We start from the raw sequence: 16316 nt of genomic DNA, 5'->3' as shown, positions 1-16316 counted from the left end.
GCAACTTTTACAAGTAATAATCTGGGAGAGTGAAACTGCAGCTCTGTTGACAAAAAGGTAATATTGTATACTCTCTTCAATATATTCTCGCTACATACAATGTATGTATGCATTTAATAACCTTGTGAAAACTGTTTCGTTTCATTTAAGGAAGTATAAATGAAAGACTATATATTTGTGAACAAATAAAGAATATTATAGACATTTAATTGGGATGACATTAAAAATTTAATATGAAGTTAGATTTAAACCATCAATACACCAAATTACTATTAAGAGTTTTATTTTTGAATAAGGAGTATGACAACTCTAACAGATCTATTATCAGTTATTGCTTCTTAGTGAACAAACTAGCTGAATTGAACCATAGTTAATCGCTTTAGGAGGTTCGCCTTGCAAATAAAAATAATTTGCCAGAAAAATACTTTACTAGCTTTTATTGTTGACCATTGTGATGAACCAATACATTTGAAAGGGGATTTACCATTTGTAGTCTTTTCAAAAAAACATTTCAATCGTAGACAATTTTTCTAGTATAACCACTAACAGGATGAAAATGTGAAGAATGTAGGTAGGTGTTGATAGAGTTTTTAATAGTGAAAACTGAAACTTGCTCAAGGAATATGTGCTAATGTTAGTAAAGTTCTACTTTGATGAAACCCAATCGATGATGAAATTTCTGGGTTCTTAGCAAATAGCGACGCAATTATTATAAAACATGTTTGTCATCATTACTAATTCTAAATAACATCAACATCATAAACCACTTATTACAATATAATGTTCATCCTTCTGTTTTCATTTATGGAACTGTTTTTTTCATTTTTTTCCAAGCCCATAGTGTAGAGGTTTCAGTCTTGCAACCAATTATGAAACAAAAAAGTACACATTTGAATATTAATTCCAACTTTGCCATCTTTTTTTCCCAGGTTTACATTATTTTATTGCAGAAGAAACTCTTTATCTACATGCTATTGGGATATTAAATTTTTTTTCATTAAACTTTGTTTGAAATTTTAATATAGGCTAATCTTGTCGATATGCAATTACATTAATAGATTTTCTTTTAGGATGCTTCGTGTATATTTTGTACTCACTGCCATAATATGCGCCAACATGCTGTCCGCAACAACCATATTCTCAAGGAACAAAGAACTTAGGCTAAGGTATGTTTAAAGTCATTGTTTATCAGTTTAATTGATACTAACAAATATCTCAATATGTGACCACATGGTTTTACAGGCTTTCCAAAATGGATATCATATCACTTTAAAATTATCATCTCAAACAAGGTTATAATGTAAGTCTGATAATTATGGAAGATGTTACATGTCCATGAGATAGCACACAGGCTTCACCTAAAGGCTATCTGCTAGGAAGATTAGCTAATGTTTATCTTCAACAATTCAACTGCTAAAATCAACTCTGATCATATTTTAAGGGTCCTCCTGTGTTAAAAAAGCGGTTAACGGAAAAAAAGAAAATTACAGCGAGTCAAGTAATGCTGTCATCAAAAATTTATGTTGTTCAATTTTAAAAACATAGCATGCAAAAAACTTGTTTAATTTAATAAAGTAAGGTAAAGTACAAACTGTTGGTAATTCTAGTTATGTTAAAAGTGCTCCAAGCTATTGGAAAGCTTTGTCAAAAAAGTTAGTAGGTAGAATGTGACAAACTGAAACTTTCTCTGGTGCATTCTGCTTTCAAGACAGGTTGCTAAAAGCTAACTGTGAAGCTGGCCTTTGCTTCAAAATATTGTAATGATCCATATTAATCTCAAAACTGGCTAAACAATTGTAATCTAGTTACTGAGTGCTAAACAGATTTTATGAAGATTTTACAATATAAATTTTTTATTCTACATGTATTTTGATAAACTGAGAACAAGATTCTTGCATACATTTTTTACTTTTGGATAATTTTTACAACAAATCATCAACTCTGCAACATATATTTGATTTCTTGTTTAATCTTAAAGAAATGAGCTGATTTAACATAGAAATTTTTTTTATTTGTTTAGTCCTATAATAACTTGGGTTTGCATATTTAATTTTAAACATAATGTTTCAATTTGTGTGTGTTTAATTGGATTTGTATTTACTTAAAATATTTACATTTGTTTCCAGTTTTGAAATAGATTAAAGATGGTATGATACATTTTTATAATAATACCTATTCTTACATACAATTTTAACATAGGAAAGAATGCTGTAACTTTGTATGTCAGTTTTAGAGTTTATTAACTTTTTACGTCAATATAACAGTGCATTGATTGTGTATGTCAATGTAATAGTGTATTGACTTTGTATGTCAATGTCAATGTGTATTAAATCTGTATGTCAATATCAATGTGTATTAACTCTGTATGTCAATATCAAAGTGTATTAACTTTGATGTCAATATCAGAGTGTTACAGTAATAACTCTGTATGTCAATATAACAGTGTATTAGATTTGTATGTCAATATAAGAGTATATTAACTCTGTATGTCAATATCAGAGTGTATTATGCTGCATTTCAATATCAGAGTGCATGAACTTTGTATGTCAATATCAGAGTTTATTAACTTTGTACGTCAATATCAGACTAAAGTAGTGAATTATCGTATTGCAAAGGCTGAAAGTAAATTATGTTTAACTAACTGTGAAACCAGTCATTCTTTGCATCATTGAATTGTTACTTAAACATCAGTTTTCTTCTCACTAAAACCCTGTTATTAGTGTAGAAAAACCTTCATACATAATACTGAGTAGCTATGTTCCCTGGGTAATACAGATAAATAATATATTAAATTATTTATTTGTATTACTCAGGGAACATAGCTACTCGGTGTAGGAAAGGATAAGTAAAGACAAAATCAACCTTACAGCAGAAAAGCCCAATGAAATTAATCTATATAAAGTCAATTTTCTTAAAAATTTGTTCCTACACAAAATGGTAGTTATAGAGCTGAACCACTTCTAAGTTTAAGAAACCATTTTATGAATTACTGACACAGACCACAGTTAAAGTGTAGAACTCACATTATCATATTTACATAGGAGTTTTTTGTATCATGTGACCCAGGATAATCAACAAGTCCACAAGACAACCAGAGTGTGGGTGGCTTTCCTTATACCCTCAAACTCAGTGAGTGTACACAAATTAAACTCCATAAGTATTGTGCTTTCAAGATTTGCATGCATAAAATAGCTATATTCTATTGACATTCTGAAGAGACGGTGATATGATACCACCCATTCGAGTGAAAAGACAATCACTAAGCCGAAGCAGCCTTTGGCTGTCCTGGAAACTAAATCGAAGTTATCAGTACCTTAGTTTGGTGATAGACTCCTATGTAAGTAGTTATTTATGAGCTGCTGATTGGTTGTTTCTTGAGGTCTAGATACTGATTGGATTCTTTAAAATGTATTCGGCTAACATCCTCAACTCGATATTTTTTTGTTTGAACTTATGTGGTGCTATTTTCCAAACATTATGATTTTTGTAGATGCAAATTTATAGATATTTCACTAAAGTTTGAATAGGAGTAATTAGTACAAACCTCTGTTACGACATATGAAATCTTATAGACTTTTTATTGATAGTTCTTTTAATGTTTTAGCTACGGGTTACAAATGTGACTTACAGTTCAGCGATTCAGAACCTCAGCAAAGTTCTACCAGACCAACGTCAATGCTTAATGTCAAGTGTTGAAGAAGAGATGGTAAGTGTCTGTTAAATAATACACATACATATGATGTATGTTACAGTGTTTTCCAACCTATGATGTTTTTAACATACATGTAGCTATTGTGACTTCATGACAATTCTTAGGTCTTTTCAATTATTTAGCAAGCATTTTACTTTTTTTTGCTTGTACTTCATATTTTTAAGAGTGCTTGTAATTCTTTTTTATTTATTTGTAATTCATTTTTTATATACTTCAAAGTCAGAATTTTTGAAACTAAAGGCATTTAATGATAAAAAATATTATTCACTAAGAGAAGAAATTTAATATAATAACTCATGTTTTGAAAATTAATCTGTCTTATTTTACTTTGGTTAATATACCGTACATTTATTTTTGTTGATAGATATCTCCACTAGATACTCTTTTGAAATACTACTGCATGGTGGCTTACTCTACCAAAATTGAAAAACAGCCTCTAGAAAGCCGTTTCCTCTCTTATCTCAACGATGTCACTGCACATCTGAATATAACTGCAGGAGGCTTGATTAACTGTACTGATCGCTATGTGGTAAGTACTACTAACTCAATAAATCTAGGTCTTACAATACTGATTTTCTGTACTTTTACTTTTCGAATATTTTTTTAAGTTCTTGATAAAAAAAATTTGGTATTATTTTTAGAAAGATTTTTATTTTTTTCTATTTATTCTATTTTTTTAATCGGAAGTAATACCTAATTTGTCTGTTGTATTAAAATTTTTTTAGATACTGACAAAGTAAACAGTGTTGTTAGACTGCATGGACAACTTTCATGAAGCTTTGAGTAGATACTAATTCCTTCCTTTTGAGGTTTTTATAAAGGAATGCAAATTTGTTATGATCTTTTTTTGTGTAAATGCCATCATATAGCAAATATTGATTACTAATTGTTGCTTTCCCAAATCATATTTTTTCAAAGTTTGATAACAATTTCTAAATTATCTGATAGTATTGTATTAATTTTAAAAGATTATAGGTGTAAATTTAAACTTTTCAGTACAAAAAATACAAGCTCTACTTTTTACAATCCTATAAAAAACCTCTAAAAGCTGTTGATTCTCCAACTGTGAAATAAGACTTTTAATTTGCAAAGAAGTATAGAGTTCAAATTTGAGTGGGTAATTGATAAAAGTTGAATCTTTAAAGTAAAACTAAAATACTTTTTGTGAATCTCATGCCCAAGTTTCATCTTTACGACTTTTGAGTTTCAAGTATACTCCGCTTTTATAGTTGTATTATTACAATAGTTTTTACATTGTTTTACTATTTATACAGCAAACAACAAATGATGATCCAGTATATGATATTTTCATACCGCTTCAAAGACTCATCTTTTGCTTCCATCAATTCCTCTTTTTTCCATTCAAAGTAATTGAACTATGGCCATGAATAAGGAGACAGGTAAATGTTTAGTCTTTGTATAGATTCTACTTTGAATATGCCTATTTCAAATACACGACTTTAATATTTTGGTTAATTGTTTGTTCTGTACAACTCACAACTCTATTTCTTTTCTAGAGATAATTTATTTTTACTGAAGATTTATATAGCACGTTTTATATGCAAAGCATGTAAGTTATTTTTCATGATAAGGCAAAGGAAAGTTTGTATTACTCTTTTAGGTTGCCCAACTGAAGATCAGACCATAGTGCTATGACTAGAAGCTTATGACCAGATCGTGGAACTATCAATAATTTTAATAACTTTGAGCAGAACCAAGTTTATTTAGTAAGATGTTTTATTGGTTCTTTGTTTTACACTGTTTGCTTTATTATTTTTCTCATAATAATTATTTTATTAATTTATCTTAAAAATTATTATAGTATATCAGCCTGTTAACTTTGCTAATTTCTCCTGCGTCTTATATAAGTTTTTGCAACCATGGAACTAAGCCTAGCAGACATTAGATTTTATTATGAGTTTATGCACTTACTTACATATTAGATTGAAATTTCTTTATACACAGGCAAAGTTTAAAATATGGTAAAAATTAAAGTGTATGTAATAATATATAAAAAGCAACTCAGAAATACTATTTTGCTGTTTGGTGACAAAAACTCAGTTTAAAAGGGTTAAATTTAAACTTGCTCATCCATATTTATAAATATGTGACATAATTACATAGATATTCAAATAGAAGGCCAATTTCATTGAAAAAGGAACCTATCAGAGTTGCTGCCTCGCCATAGTTTCAGATTAATACCATTAAGCTCCATAAAAATAAAAAGGTCATTTGGTTCATTTGATATATTCTTGCACAAAAACAGGTTGCAGCAAACTACATGTAAATTGGGAACATATGCACTACATCTATGAACTACATAACATTCATGACCTGGATAAGGAATAAAAATGAAGTGTAGCAAGAAAACTCTCTCAACTAAAAACCCAAATATAGAAGTTCATTAACTATTTTTTATATCATCCGTTGTATTTACTAAAATTCAAATTTTGAAGAACAACAGGGTGTTATGACAAACATTTGAGTAAATATTATCCACAAATGTTAAAAATACAAAAAAGTTGCTACCCAGCACCAAGCTGCTATGATGGCACACCAACATCCCCTTTGCCACCAGCCTTCACAATCACGGCGATGCACGCCCACAGCAAAATGCTGTCACCAATCTCACAGCAGTCCCTACTACCAACTAGTATGCAAGCCAATTTGGCAGCCTAGCAGCTACATGGTGGTTTCTTATGCCCAGACCATCGCACACATATATCCTGTCAGCAAGCAAAAGCACGACAGCTCAGTAGTTCAGCCAACTTGCTGTTCTCTTTGAGGCTTCTCACACTAAACATCTGGTTCATGCCTGCCTATATAGCAAGACCTGTTAGATAGTTCCTTGGCTTTTCCTGGCTTTAAGCAGGTTTTTTGGTGAAAAGCTAGCTTTTCAAAAGCTTTGAGTTTTTATGTAATCTAGCAACTGCATTACCGAATATTTACAAGAAAACATTGGATATTCACATAATATCCCACCACTACTACTGACACCAGAGCTGTAACTAGTAAGCAGTAACTGTAACCAGTGTGTTGATAAAGACAGACCAACTCAAGTGAGTCAGATGTTCTAAACAATAGTTTAACTTTTGCTGTGGTTTAATTGCTAAAGTGCAAGCACTGTTTGATTAATCACATACTTGATGTGCAGGGTTAAAAGTTGTCTTTCAAGCTTTGTCAATTTAATTAATATATATATATATATATATTTATATATATATACATATATATATATATATATGTATATAAATGTACATACAGGACAGATAGCGCAGTTGGTAAGGTATCGGGACAGTGATCATTAGGTCATAGGTTCAAACCCCAACAGCCGCACCCTTCTGGCAGTCCTTACACAATACCCTTGCTTGTATAACGTCTACAACCTCTATGATGAGTGCAGTAACCAAAGCCATGTCGGCTCGGATGTCACCCGGTCAAACAAGATCTGCGCTGCCTGTAGCTAAAGCAAGGCAAGGCAGTGGAAAAATGGGCTACTGGATAAAAATGGATAAAATGAACTCGAACTGATAACACGAACCTGCAGTGCTACTTTATGAGCAAACATCAAAGCTACAAGGGAAGGATGTATCCACTGTAGATTAACATGCGCCCTGAATTTCCACTAACCGCTAAACAACTTGTAGATTAGAGGAGTAACATAATCAAGCGGCATCTCATGTCGGAACTCGAGGTAGATGAAATTAGGGAACAGTTCACCCAAGTAAACTCAACAAACGAGGAGTGTATATCAACACACACTGTCCTACATACACCATCTTGTTTTGACTCACGGGTTGAAGAAGACATGCACTTTGATCTTGACCCAAGGGTAAAAGAGCTTGCGGGAAATATCATCAACAAGATGCCAGCTGCTAATGATTATGGAAGCAGGGTACCACTACAAAGAGTTAGCGAGGCCATACCTAAGAAGGTGTTAGCAGACATTAAGTTGGCACTGGAGTCGATCTCAATTGCATCGATCAGTGAAACTAATGCCCTAATCTACGGTATAGCAACTGTCACCTTGAAAGAGATGGGTATTAAGCCACTGCCAACAAGGCTTCAAGCCAATTTAACCTGGCAGCTGAGGCTACAAAATATGATCAAGGACTTGCACAAGAGAGCTAGTAGGCTCAGTGAGAGATCTAATCACAGTTTTGAGCGTCCAAACAGGGAAGCCACAATAGAAGCTCTAGAATCTGCCAAACAGCAGCTAGTAACACTTTCGACATGACTGAAACGGTACACCAAAGAGTGGGATAACAAGAGAATGAACAAACTGTTCATCAATAATCCATCTAGAGTGTATTTCCAGTTCAAAGTTAAACGGCAGAGGCCAATGTCAGATCCTCGATGATACAGCACTTTGAAGTTTTGGAAGGACATCTGGGAGAAAGAGACTACTCATAAGACTACTGCAAATTGGCTGAAGAGGCTTAAAGAGAGCCACCAACACACTGGCTCGGCAATAACTCACCATCAGCGAAGTGGACATCAAGGGCAGAGTAGAGCGTATGAAGAATTTGGCAGCACCTGGCCATGACATGATTTAAGCCTTCTGGTTAAAGAAATTGACATCACTTCACACTAGAAGGGCTAAGCAGATGAATTGCCTAATATAACAAGGTGACCATTCCGGAATAGCTGACCAAAGGACGAACTGTACTTCTGTTAAAAGATCCAAAGCAGGGGCCGATTCTCAAAAACTAACGACCAGTAACATGCTTTCCCACCACCTGGAAATTGTTTTCAGGAACAGTTGCGTACAAACTGGAGGAGCACATGAGTCATTAAATGACCAGGGCTCAGAAAGAAATCGGGCACAACCCCCGAGGAGCCAAACATCAGTTACTGGTGGATTGGACAGTCTGTCAAAACAGCAGGAGAAGGGATACCAATCTTGCCATGGTTTGGATTGTCTACAAAAAGGCCAATGACTCAATTATCCATAGTTGAATACTTGAGTGCCTCAGTATGTACAATGGTCACCCTGCTGTTGTGGCATTCATCAAGATGTCACTGACCAAATGGAAGACGAAACTGGAGGCTAATGGCAAAAAGCTGGCAAGTGTAAAAATTAAGCGAGGCATCTATCAATGCCTTGCTGCTCTTCTGCATATGCTCATTATCCCCGCTGCTCTTCTGCATATGCCTAAACCCTCTAAGCAATATGCTGGAGAAGACTCAATATACATGTAGGTACCAGTTAAAGAGTGGCACCAAGGTAAACCACCTCTTCTACATAGATGACATCAAGCTGTAAGCTAACAAAGAGAGGGACATTGATTCGCTAACACAGTTCACTCAGGTATACGCCAAGGACATCGGAATGACCTTCAGTATTGAGAAATGTGGAAGGCTACTTCTTAAGAAAGACTATTCTATTCTCACAGATGGCCTAAGAATGCCAAATAATATCATCAAAGATATAGAAGAAGAGTAACAGTACTTGGGGATTATGCAAAGCAACATCAACCACGAAGCCAAAGTACATTACAAAGCCATTACCAAATACAAGAAACACTTTTGGCAGGGCTTACGAAACCAGCTCAATGCCAAGAACCAAGTCATGGCAATAAATACCTACACGATGCCAGTAATAATATATCCAGCAAGCATAACAAAGTGGACTGAGGAAGCCATCAAGAAAACAGCTATAGCGCCTCAGAAACGGCTGACCATGCATGGAGCACTCCACCCAAAACCTGATACTACTAGATTGTATATTGATAGGAAAGATGGCGCTAGGGGACTCAAAAGGGTACAGCAGACAATGAAAAGGAAAAACTAAGCTTCAAAGCCTATCCTGCCTCCATGGCCACTTCAGATAAGCTGCTAGCTGAGTCTCAATCAACTGCTCTGACAATGGAGCTTTGCGTTGATGATGAGGAAATTGTTTGGCACATGAAACCTCTTCATGGTGCTTACCACAAAAATATCTAAGGTTAGCGATCTTCACCAGACATATATGTGGCTGAACAAAGGGAACCTAATGACCAATACAGAGTTGCTGATCATGGCAGCCTAGGAGCCAGTGCTCCCAACAAAGCAACTCCTAACAAAAATCTATCACACTAAAAGCAATCCTAGATGCAGGCTGTGCAAAGATTCACCTGAGACCATCCAACACATCATCAGTGGATGCAAGCCGCTAGCAGGAAACGCATACACTGAGCGGCATAATCATATTGCAGGTGTTGTGTATAGAAGTCTATGTGACGAGTATGGTCTTAACAAACCACAACACTGGTGGGAAGCTCCTGGTAAGGTCAATGAATATGACCGCGCTAAGATCCTCTGGGACTTCTACATTCGGACTGACAAGCATGTCCTGGCAGACCAACCAGATATAGCGGTGGTGGACAAGGAGAACAAAAGAGCTACTATAATAGATATAGCAGTACCCAATGACTATAATATAGCTAGCAAAGAAAAAGAAGAGGTAGAAAAATATCTCCCTCTCGGAGAAGAGATTGAAAAATTCCAGGATGTAAGAACAACTGCAATCCCAGTAGTCATTTGGGCACTGGGTGCAATAACACAGGCAGCAATATAGACAGCGATCAACTCAGGTGAGTTGCAGAAAAGTGCACTATTGGGAACAGCTAAGATCTTGAGGCGAGTGCTCAAACTCCCAGGTCTCTGGTAGGAGACCCGAGTTAGAGCAGAAACTGCCATAAATACATGCTAACCGGGGTGAGGAAACAATTTTTATATATATTACATATAATATATATGTAATGTATAGTATAATTGTTATAGGTAATTCAATATATATACATGTAGGTACTTATATATTAATATATATATATATATTTGAAAAATGATTACGAAGAAAGTAAACTTTTAGTATTTGCGTTACAATTGTAGCGCACATACTAAAAGTTTACTTTCTTCGTAATCATTTTTTCAAATATTTCATACTCCGCTAATTATCTTCTAGGTTTTTAGTGTAGAGTTCTTTTTTATATGCTTTTGCACCTGCTTCTAGTCAATATATATATAAATTGTTTCCTCACCCCGGATAGCCCGTATGGGTGGTAAATTCTGCTCTAACTCGGGTCTCTTACCAGAGACCTGGGAGTTTGAGCACTCGCCTCAAGACCTTACCTGTTCCCAGTAGCGCACTTTTCTGCAATTAACCTTAGTTGATTGTTGTTGGTATTTGGGCAAGCCACATTTTATGCGCTGGTGTTATTGCGCCCAATGCCCCAATGACTACTGGGATTACAGTTGTTCTTACATTCCAGCATTTTCCAATCTCTTCTCTAAAAGGGAGATATTTCTCTACCTTTTATTTTTCTTTGCTGGCTATATTGTAGTCATTGGGTACTGCTATATCTAGTATAGTAGCCTTCTCATTTTCCTTGTCTACCACCACTATATCTGGTTGGTTTGCTAGGACATGCTTGTCAGTTCGGATGTAGAAGTCCCAGAGTTTCTTAGCGCGGTCATTTTCATTGACCTTACCAGGAGCTTCCCACCAGTGTTGTGGTTTATTAAGGCCATACTCATTACATAGACTTCTATACACAACACCTGCAACATGATTATGCCGCTCAGTGTATGCGTTTCCTGCTAGCTGCTTGCATCCACTGATGATGTGTTGGATGGTCTCAGGTGCATCTTTGCACAGTCTGCATCTAGGATCGTTTCTAGTGTGATGGATTTTCGTTTGGAGGGTCCTTGTTGGGAGCACTTGCTCCTTGGCTGCCATGATTAGCGACTCTGTATTGGCCGTTAGGATTCCTTTGTTCAGCCACATATATGTCTGGTAAAGATCGCCAACCTATAATATAACCTATAATATATATATATATATATATATCATACATGTGCATATATATATATATGTTCATACATTTATGTACGTGTATACATATATATGTATATACGTACATATGTATTCACATATATATGTACATACATACGCATGTATTTACATATAGGTATATAGAGTAGGCTAAAGTAGGCGCTCCTACTTTGTAAATAATCTGTGACAAACAATTTTATGTTATCAGGATTTTGCGTTATATGAAAAGTAATATATATATGTAAATTGTCTGACCCGTTACAAAATAATTCCAAACTCACCCCTATGGCCAAACAAGAAAAAAGAAAAAAACGTAACTTGACTTCTTTCATTTGTGAGTTATATTTCAACTGTAGTATCGATTGTTTGCATCGACAACTTTTCTCCTTGTTCATGATCAATCTCACTGATTTTACAAATCATGATTGCGATAATTTTACAATAAATTGATGGGGACTGCACACTTTCGATGTTCAATCACATATCCAATATGTGCTAGTTTTTTCTAAACTGCAAAGTCTTTTCTGCATAGTAAAGTTAATAATAATAACTTTATATGTCTACAATAAAGCCAAACAACAAAATGTACTCATTTAAAAAGTGGTTCTACATGTTTGCTGCCAATATGCATTCAGGTATCAAGGTCAGGAGAAAAGAGAGCTTTCGACCATAATCTAACTAACCACATTCACATTCATAGACCGCCGCTGTAACACCTGCATCAATCGATCCCTTTGCGTTCATGAGCAATTGCACAGCTATCTTATTCTCTGTTTTTTTCGAAACATCTGATGATCTATCAAGACAGACTAAAAGGTAGTGAAAGTTGTATATATAAAATATATAGCGCTATAAGCATGTAGTTTTTTTGCAATTGCAGTGAGATAGCTTAATATTCAAATCGAATTTGAGAACCTGCCTGAATTGATACTTTATGTTATATCAAGTTTGGATGTAGTACAAAGCATCGCGCGTGTAGTACAATCTTCACACGAACCCTTCACACTCTCTGGATTTTACGTTATAAGAGGTATGCGTTGTAGGAGCATCTACTGCACATGTAAAGAAAACATGACAATGACTTTGAGCGTAACATATCAAGAGGGAAACAGAATGACCATGCATATTTGACAATATGTTTAAGCAATTTATTGACACTAGTAAAAATTGCAAGAGAAAACAGCATTTTACTGAAGTAAGAAATCAATAAATTAGAGTATATTAGCTATGTATTGCTCAGATATGCTATGTTATTGAGTTTAGATATATTTTATTTTGCAACAATCACATTTATATAAATAAAATACAATAATATACAGTGTGATTTATTTATTTTAATAATAACACAATGGAGACTGTTCTATGAATGAATATGTTAAATAAAGCTATTTTAATAGAGAATGAATGTTTGAGTGCATTAAAATTATGGTGCATCAGTGGTAGAGAACAGCGTAAACTATGTAAAATTAGGTGGTAAATCTATCCAGCTTGTGTACAAAGATGAATCACGATTCAAACCGCATTCATCTAAAGGACTCTGCAGAGCGATAGCGTAACATTGTGAGACTATTCGGAGGGACGCCAAGCGCTTGAGAACACAACTTGTATCCTGGTGAAGTGGCGGACATTGAGACTCCTGCGAGAGAAAAAAAAATGGTTAAAAGTGTTTTCAGAAACCTCAATGTTAAACCACTGATTTGTAAAACTATTCCGCATAATGGTTTGAATGTTTAATTTATTTGCTAAATTATAATTCTGCAAGGATAATTAATTTTAAAATGTGCATGCCAATATAAAAAAATTAATCAACAAGTAGTGGCCAGTAGTGAAAATATTTAAAATGCCAAAATTTAAACTTTGCTTCTCAGACAGATACAATGCAAAATTAGCTGGTTTATGTTACCCTACAAGTTGATTCTGCAAGACCACATGTAGCAGAGAGGTAGTCAATTGCCTGCTTGACATTTTCCAGAGTGGAATTTCGGTTTGATATACTTCTACCTATGTATTCACCAGGTGGAATCATCTGTTGCAACTCACAGTATCCTGCCTTCAGCTCTTGCATAGCAAGAGTGTCATTGCACTTAAAATGTAAACAGTTTTCTGTTAAAACAATGATCAAACAGCTGTCAGTAAGCTTGTCACTAACACAAATTTTAAATTAAGAGAAAATCTCATTTTTATTCTGTAGAAAAAAACTGATAAAAACTAGGAATAATTAAAAAAGTAAGCTACTTTCTTTTTGTAATATGCAACTTTGGAGTTTAAATTATGGTTTTAGTAATAATATAGATCTTTATTTTCTAAAGTTTTGTTTACTCAAATATTGATTTTATTACATACTGTAGTAATGAATTGCTATTTGGAACTTTGAAATTACAATAAATAAATACTGAGTTGCATAACAAAATTCTCAATGGTATTTCAAATTTAAGTAAATACCGCCTAATGCTAAAGAGGAAGCTCTAAGTAAATACTGAAACTACGAAGTTGATTTTAAAATTCAAAAAAAAAGTTCTGTTTGCCAAACTGGAGAAACACAAAGTAAAAAAACTGCTCAAAGGGTAGGGCTTACTTTTTCAAGTAGAAAAACTGCTCATGAAATCAAATTATTCAGTAAACATTTTAGTGGCAAGCCTATTTTATTGCATTTGTTGAAGTTTAATTAGGAACAATAAACATCAGAGCCATTTATTAGAAATGACTTGTATTTATTTAGCAGTAGTGACTGACTTACAAAAGTCTATAAAAACTAAAATAGCTATTTTATATTCGAAGAATCGTCAGCCAATATTAACTTCACAAAGTCTCGTCGCGTCAGCCTATAATATTGGCTAATCATCAATATACTCACAGCTGTGTAACTTAAGTCAGCTGATCAAAGTACAGCTAGTCGCTAATGCTTACCGCCAGATAAATAAGTTCTCCTCTTTTTGTGAGTTGCTTCCTTGATAGTGACAGTTAGTTTCGTTGGATACAAGCTCACCACCAAGCCAACCGTTCTGCAATGAGTACATGAGAGGTAAAGACGGGTTTTTTATCTTGTTAAACCACTGAACTTGAAGTTGATAGATGGAATGAATGTTCAAAACTTTAATATTTTTATTGCACATAATTCAAAGTTGCTGCCAAATTTAAAATAAGATCAAAGAGCTTATAGTTTACTAATTTTAATTTGTTAAGTTCATTTTGTACAAATTTATCAATTACAATAATTATGGCAAACTGCCACTTTCTCTGTATAGTGTGGGATCAAACAGTTATAGTAAAGCACAATGTTTTTGTAGAACTAGAGGTTTTGTTATTTAGGGCAAAAATACATTATGGTATGCATACCTGAGCAAACCTTTCTGCGGCATTCTCTAGAAGTGGTTCATTGGAGGTTTACTGGAAAAAAAGTGTTTATTCACATTTATTCAGGTTATTCACATGTAGATAAAAAAGTAATATTTTCTCATAAGGATCTAGGGAAAGAATAACCTCCTAAAATGAGGAAGAGATACTTTCTTTATCTTGCAACTGTCAGAAGTAAAATGCATATATACTTACATATATAGTTTCTAAGTAAAGCACCTGCTGGGGAATCGTCTCCTTTAGCAAAGAAATTAAAACTGCACTGTAACAAGTCTCTCTCTTTGTTCTTCTACAGTAGCATTATTATAGGTCAAGTTTTCAAAGCTTTAATTGTACGAAATTTGTACAAAAAAGCAAAATAAAATTTTGTTAATAAGTAACTCACCTGCTGGAAAGATGGTTGATAGAGCTTGCATCAAGACATGTCAAGCTGATATACATTGCACCAACAAATAGCGCCAACTGTGTATCTGTAATTCACCAACACAAACTATTATTTTTAACATAAAAACTGTTATATATATCGATAAATGTCAGGTCCTATTTTTGATAATGTTATAAACTTAAAACTTTTTAAATTTGTGACAAAATATTTCTTAAGCATCAAACTTTTAAATTATTTGCAACATGGGGATGTAAAAGTTAGACTATAAAAATTTAATAATTTAATAAACTTTAGTAAAAGACAGTGAATGTATTTCAAAAAAGATTAGATTATAGGCCTACTTAAAGTACATTATTCTAGTTGTAGTAAGAAGCTTTGAAGCTAAACTAACACATAAACAATTTTTGATTTTGCATTTTATAAGCGGAGTTCAAGAATAATGGAAAATTTGATTTTTAAAAGTTATGTTTGCTGCTTTAACGCAATTTAAGATAATTGTCGCAGTAGCAAAAAGTACTGATATGGTAAAAAAGTTTATTAATAACAACATAACTATTTTCGCCTTAGTTTATCTAATTGTAAAAATACTTGAAAATAGCTTTCAATTGAATAAAAGTAGTTAAAACTTTGCATTATATAAGTTGCACAACTTTTTGCTTTTTTATTACAGTTTTCTTTGCAAAGACATGTCTAAAATTAGGCAATGCAGTAATTAGGCAATGAAGTAACTTCTGTTAACACGGTATTTCATTTTATTCAAAATTTAAAATTTATTTTTTATTCTTTCAAGTGGCGTATAAAGTCAATTATACTTACCCGTATTCTTTGCTATTAAAATACAATTAACTGTTCAAAACAGAAATGACTTTATGTCTGCATCCCTCTTTTGATAAAACCTATTATTATATAGCTTGTGTATCTTGTATTGAATAATGTTTCTACATCTTATTGGTTAAATGACAAACATAGAACTTAATAGCAACATTTTCTTTTAATTTACTTTTGAAATAGCAGTTCCTTTTACCGTACTCGTTAAATACACTGAACTT

The 16316-nt window shown here is 33.7% G+C and overlaps 1 protein-coding gene across 1 annotated transcript; it reads left to right on the top strand.

The window, feature by feature from the left end:
* The first annotated feature begins 1116 nt into the window (after positions 1 to 1116).
* LOC137400934 (uncharacterized) lies at positions 1117 to 5603 on the top strand. Its single transcript, XM_068087274.1, has 6 exons — positions 1117 to 1166; positions 3217 to 3337; positions 3605 to 3706; positions 4077 to 4241; positions 4987 to 5112; positions 5334 to 5603. The coding sequence occupies exons 1-5, from the start codon at positions 1117 to 1119 to the stop codon at positions 5098 to 5100; spliced, it is 552 nt and encodes a 183-aa protein (XP_067943375.1). The 3' UTR covers positions 5101 to 5112; positions 5334 to 5603.
* Positions 5604 to 16316: the final 10713 nt, after the last annotated feature.

The sequence above is a fragment of the Watersipora subatra genome, chromosome 7 (assembly GCF_963576615.1).
Source record: "Watersipora subatra chromosome 7, tzWatSuba1.1, whole genome shotgun sequence".
NCBI lineage: Eukaryota > Metazoa > Bryozoa > Gymnolaemata > Cheilostomatida > Watersiporidae > Watersipora > Watersipora subatra.
Note: the sequence above shows the minus strand (reverse complement) of the source record. Positions and strands in the feature narration are given on the sequence as shown.

What these genes read in the sequence shown, in the direction of transcription:
- LOC137400934 (XM_068087274.1), top strand. Translation starts at nt 1,117, where the DNA reads ATGCTGTCCGCAACAACCATATTCTCAAGGAACAAAGAACTTAGGCTA. An exon ending in AACAAAGAACTTAGGCTAAG is followed by an intron (nt 1,167 to 3,216) that starts GTATGTTTAAAG and finishes GACATTCTGAAG; the next exon opens with AGACGGTGATATGATACCAC. An exon ending in GTTTGGTGATAGACTCCTAT is followed by an intron (nt 3,338 to 3,604) that starts GTAAGTAGTTAT and finishes TTAATGTTTTAG; the next exon opens with CTACGGGTTACAAATGTGAC.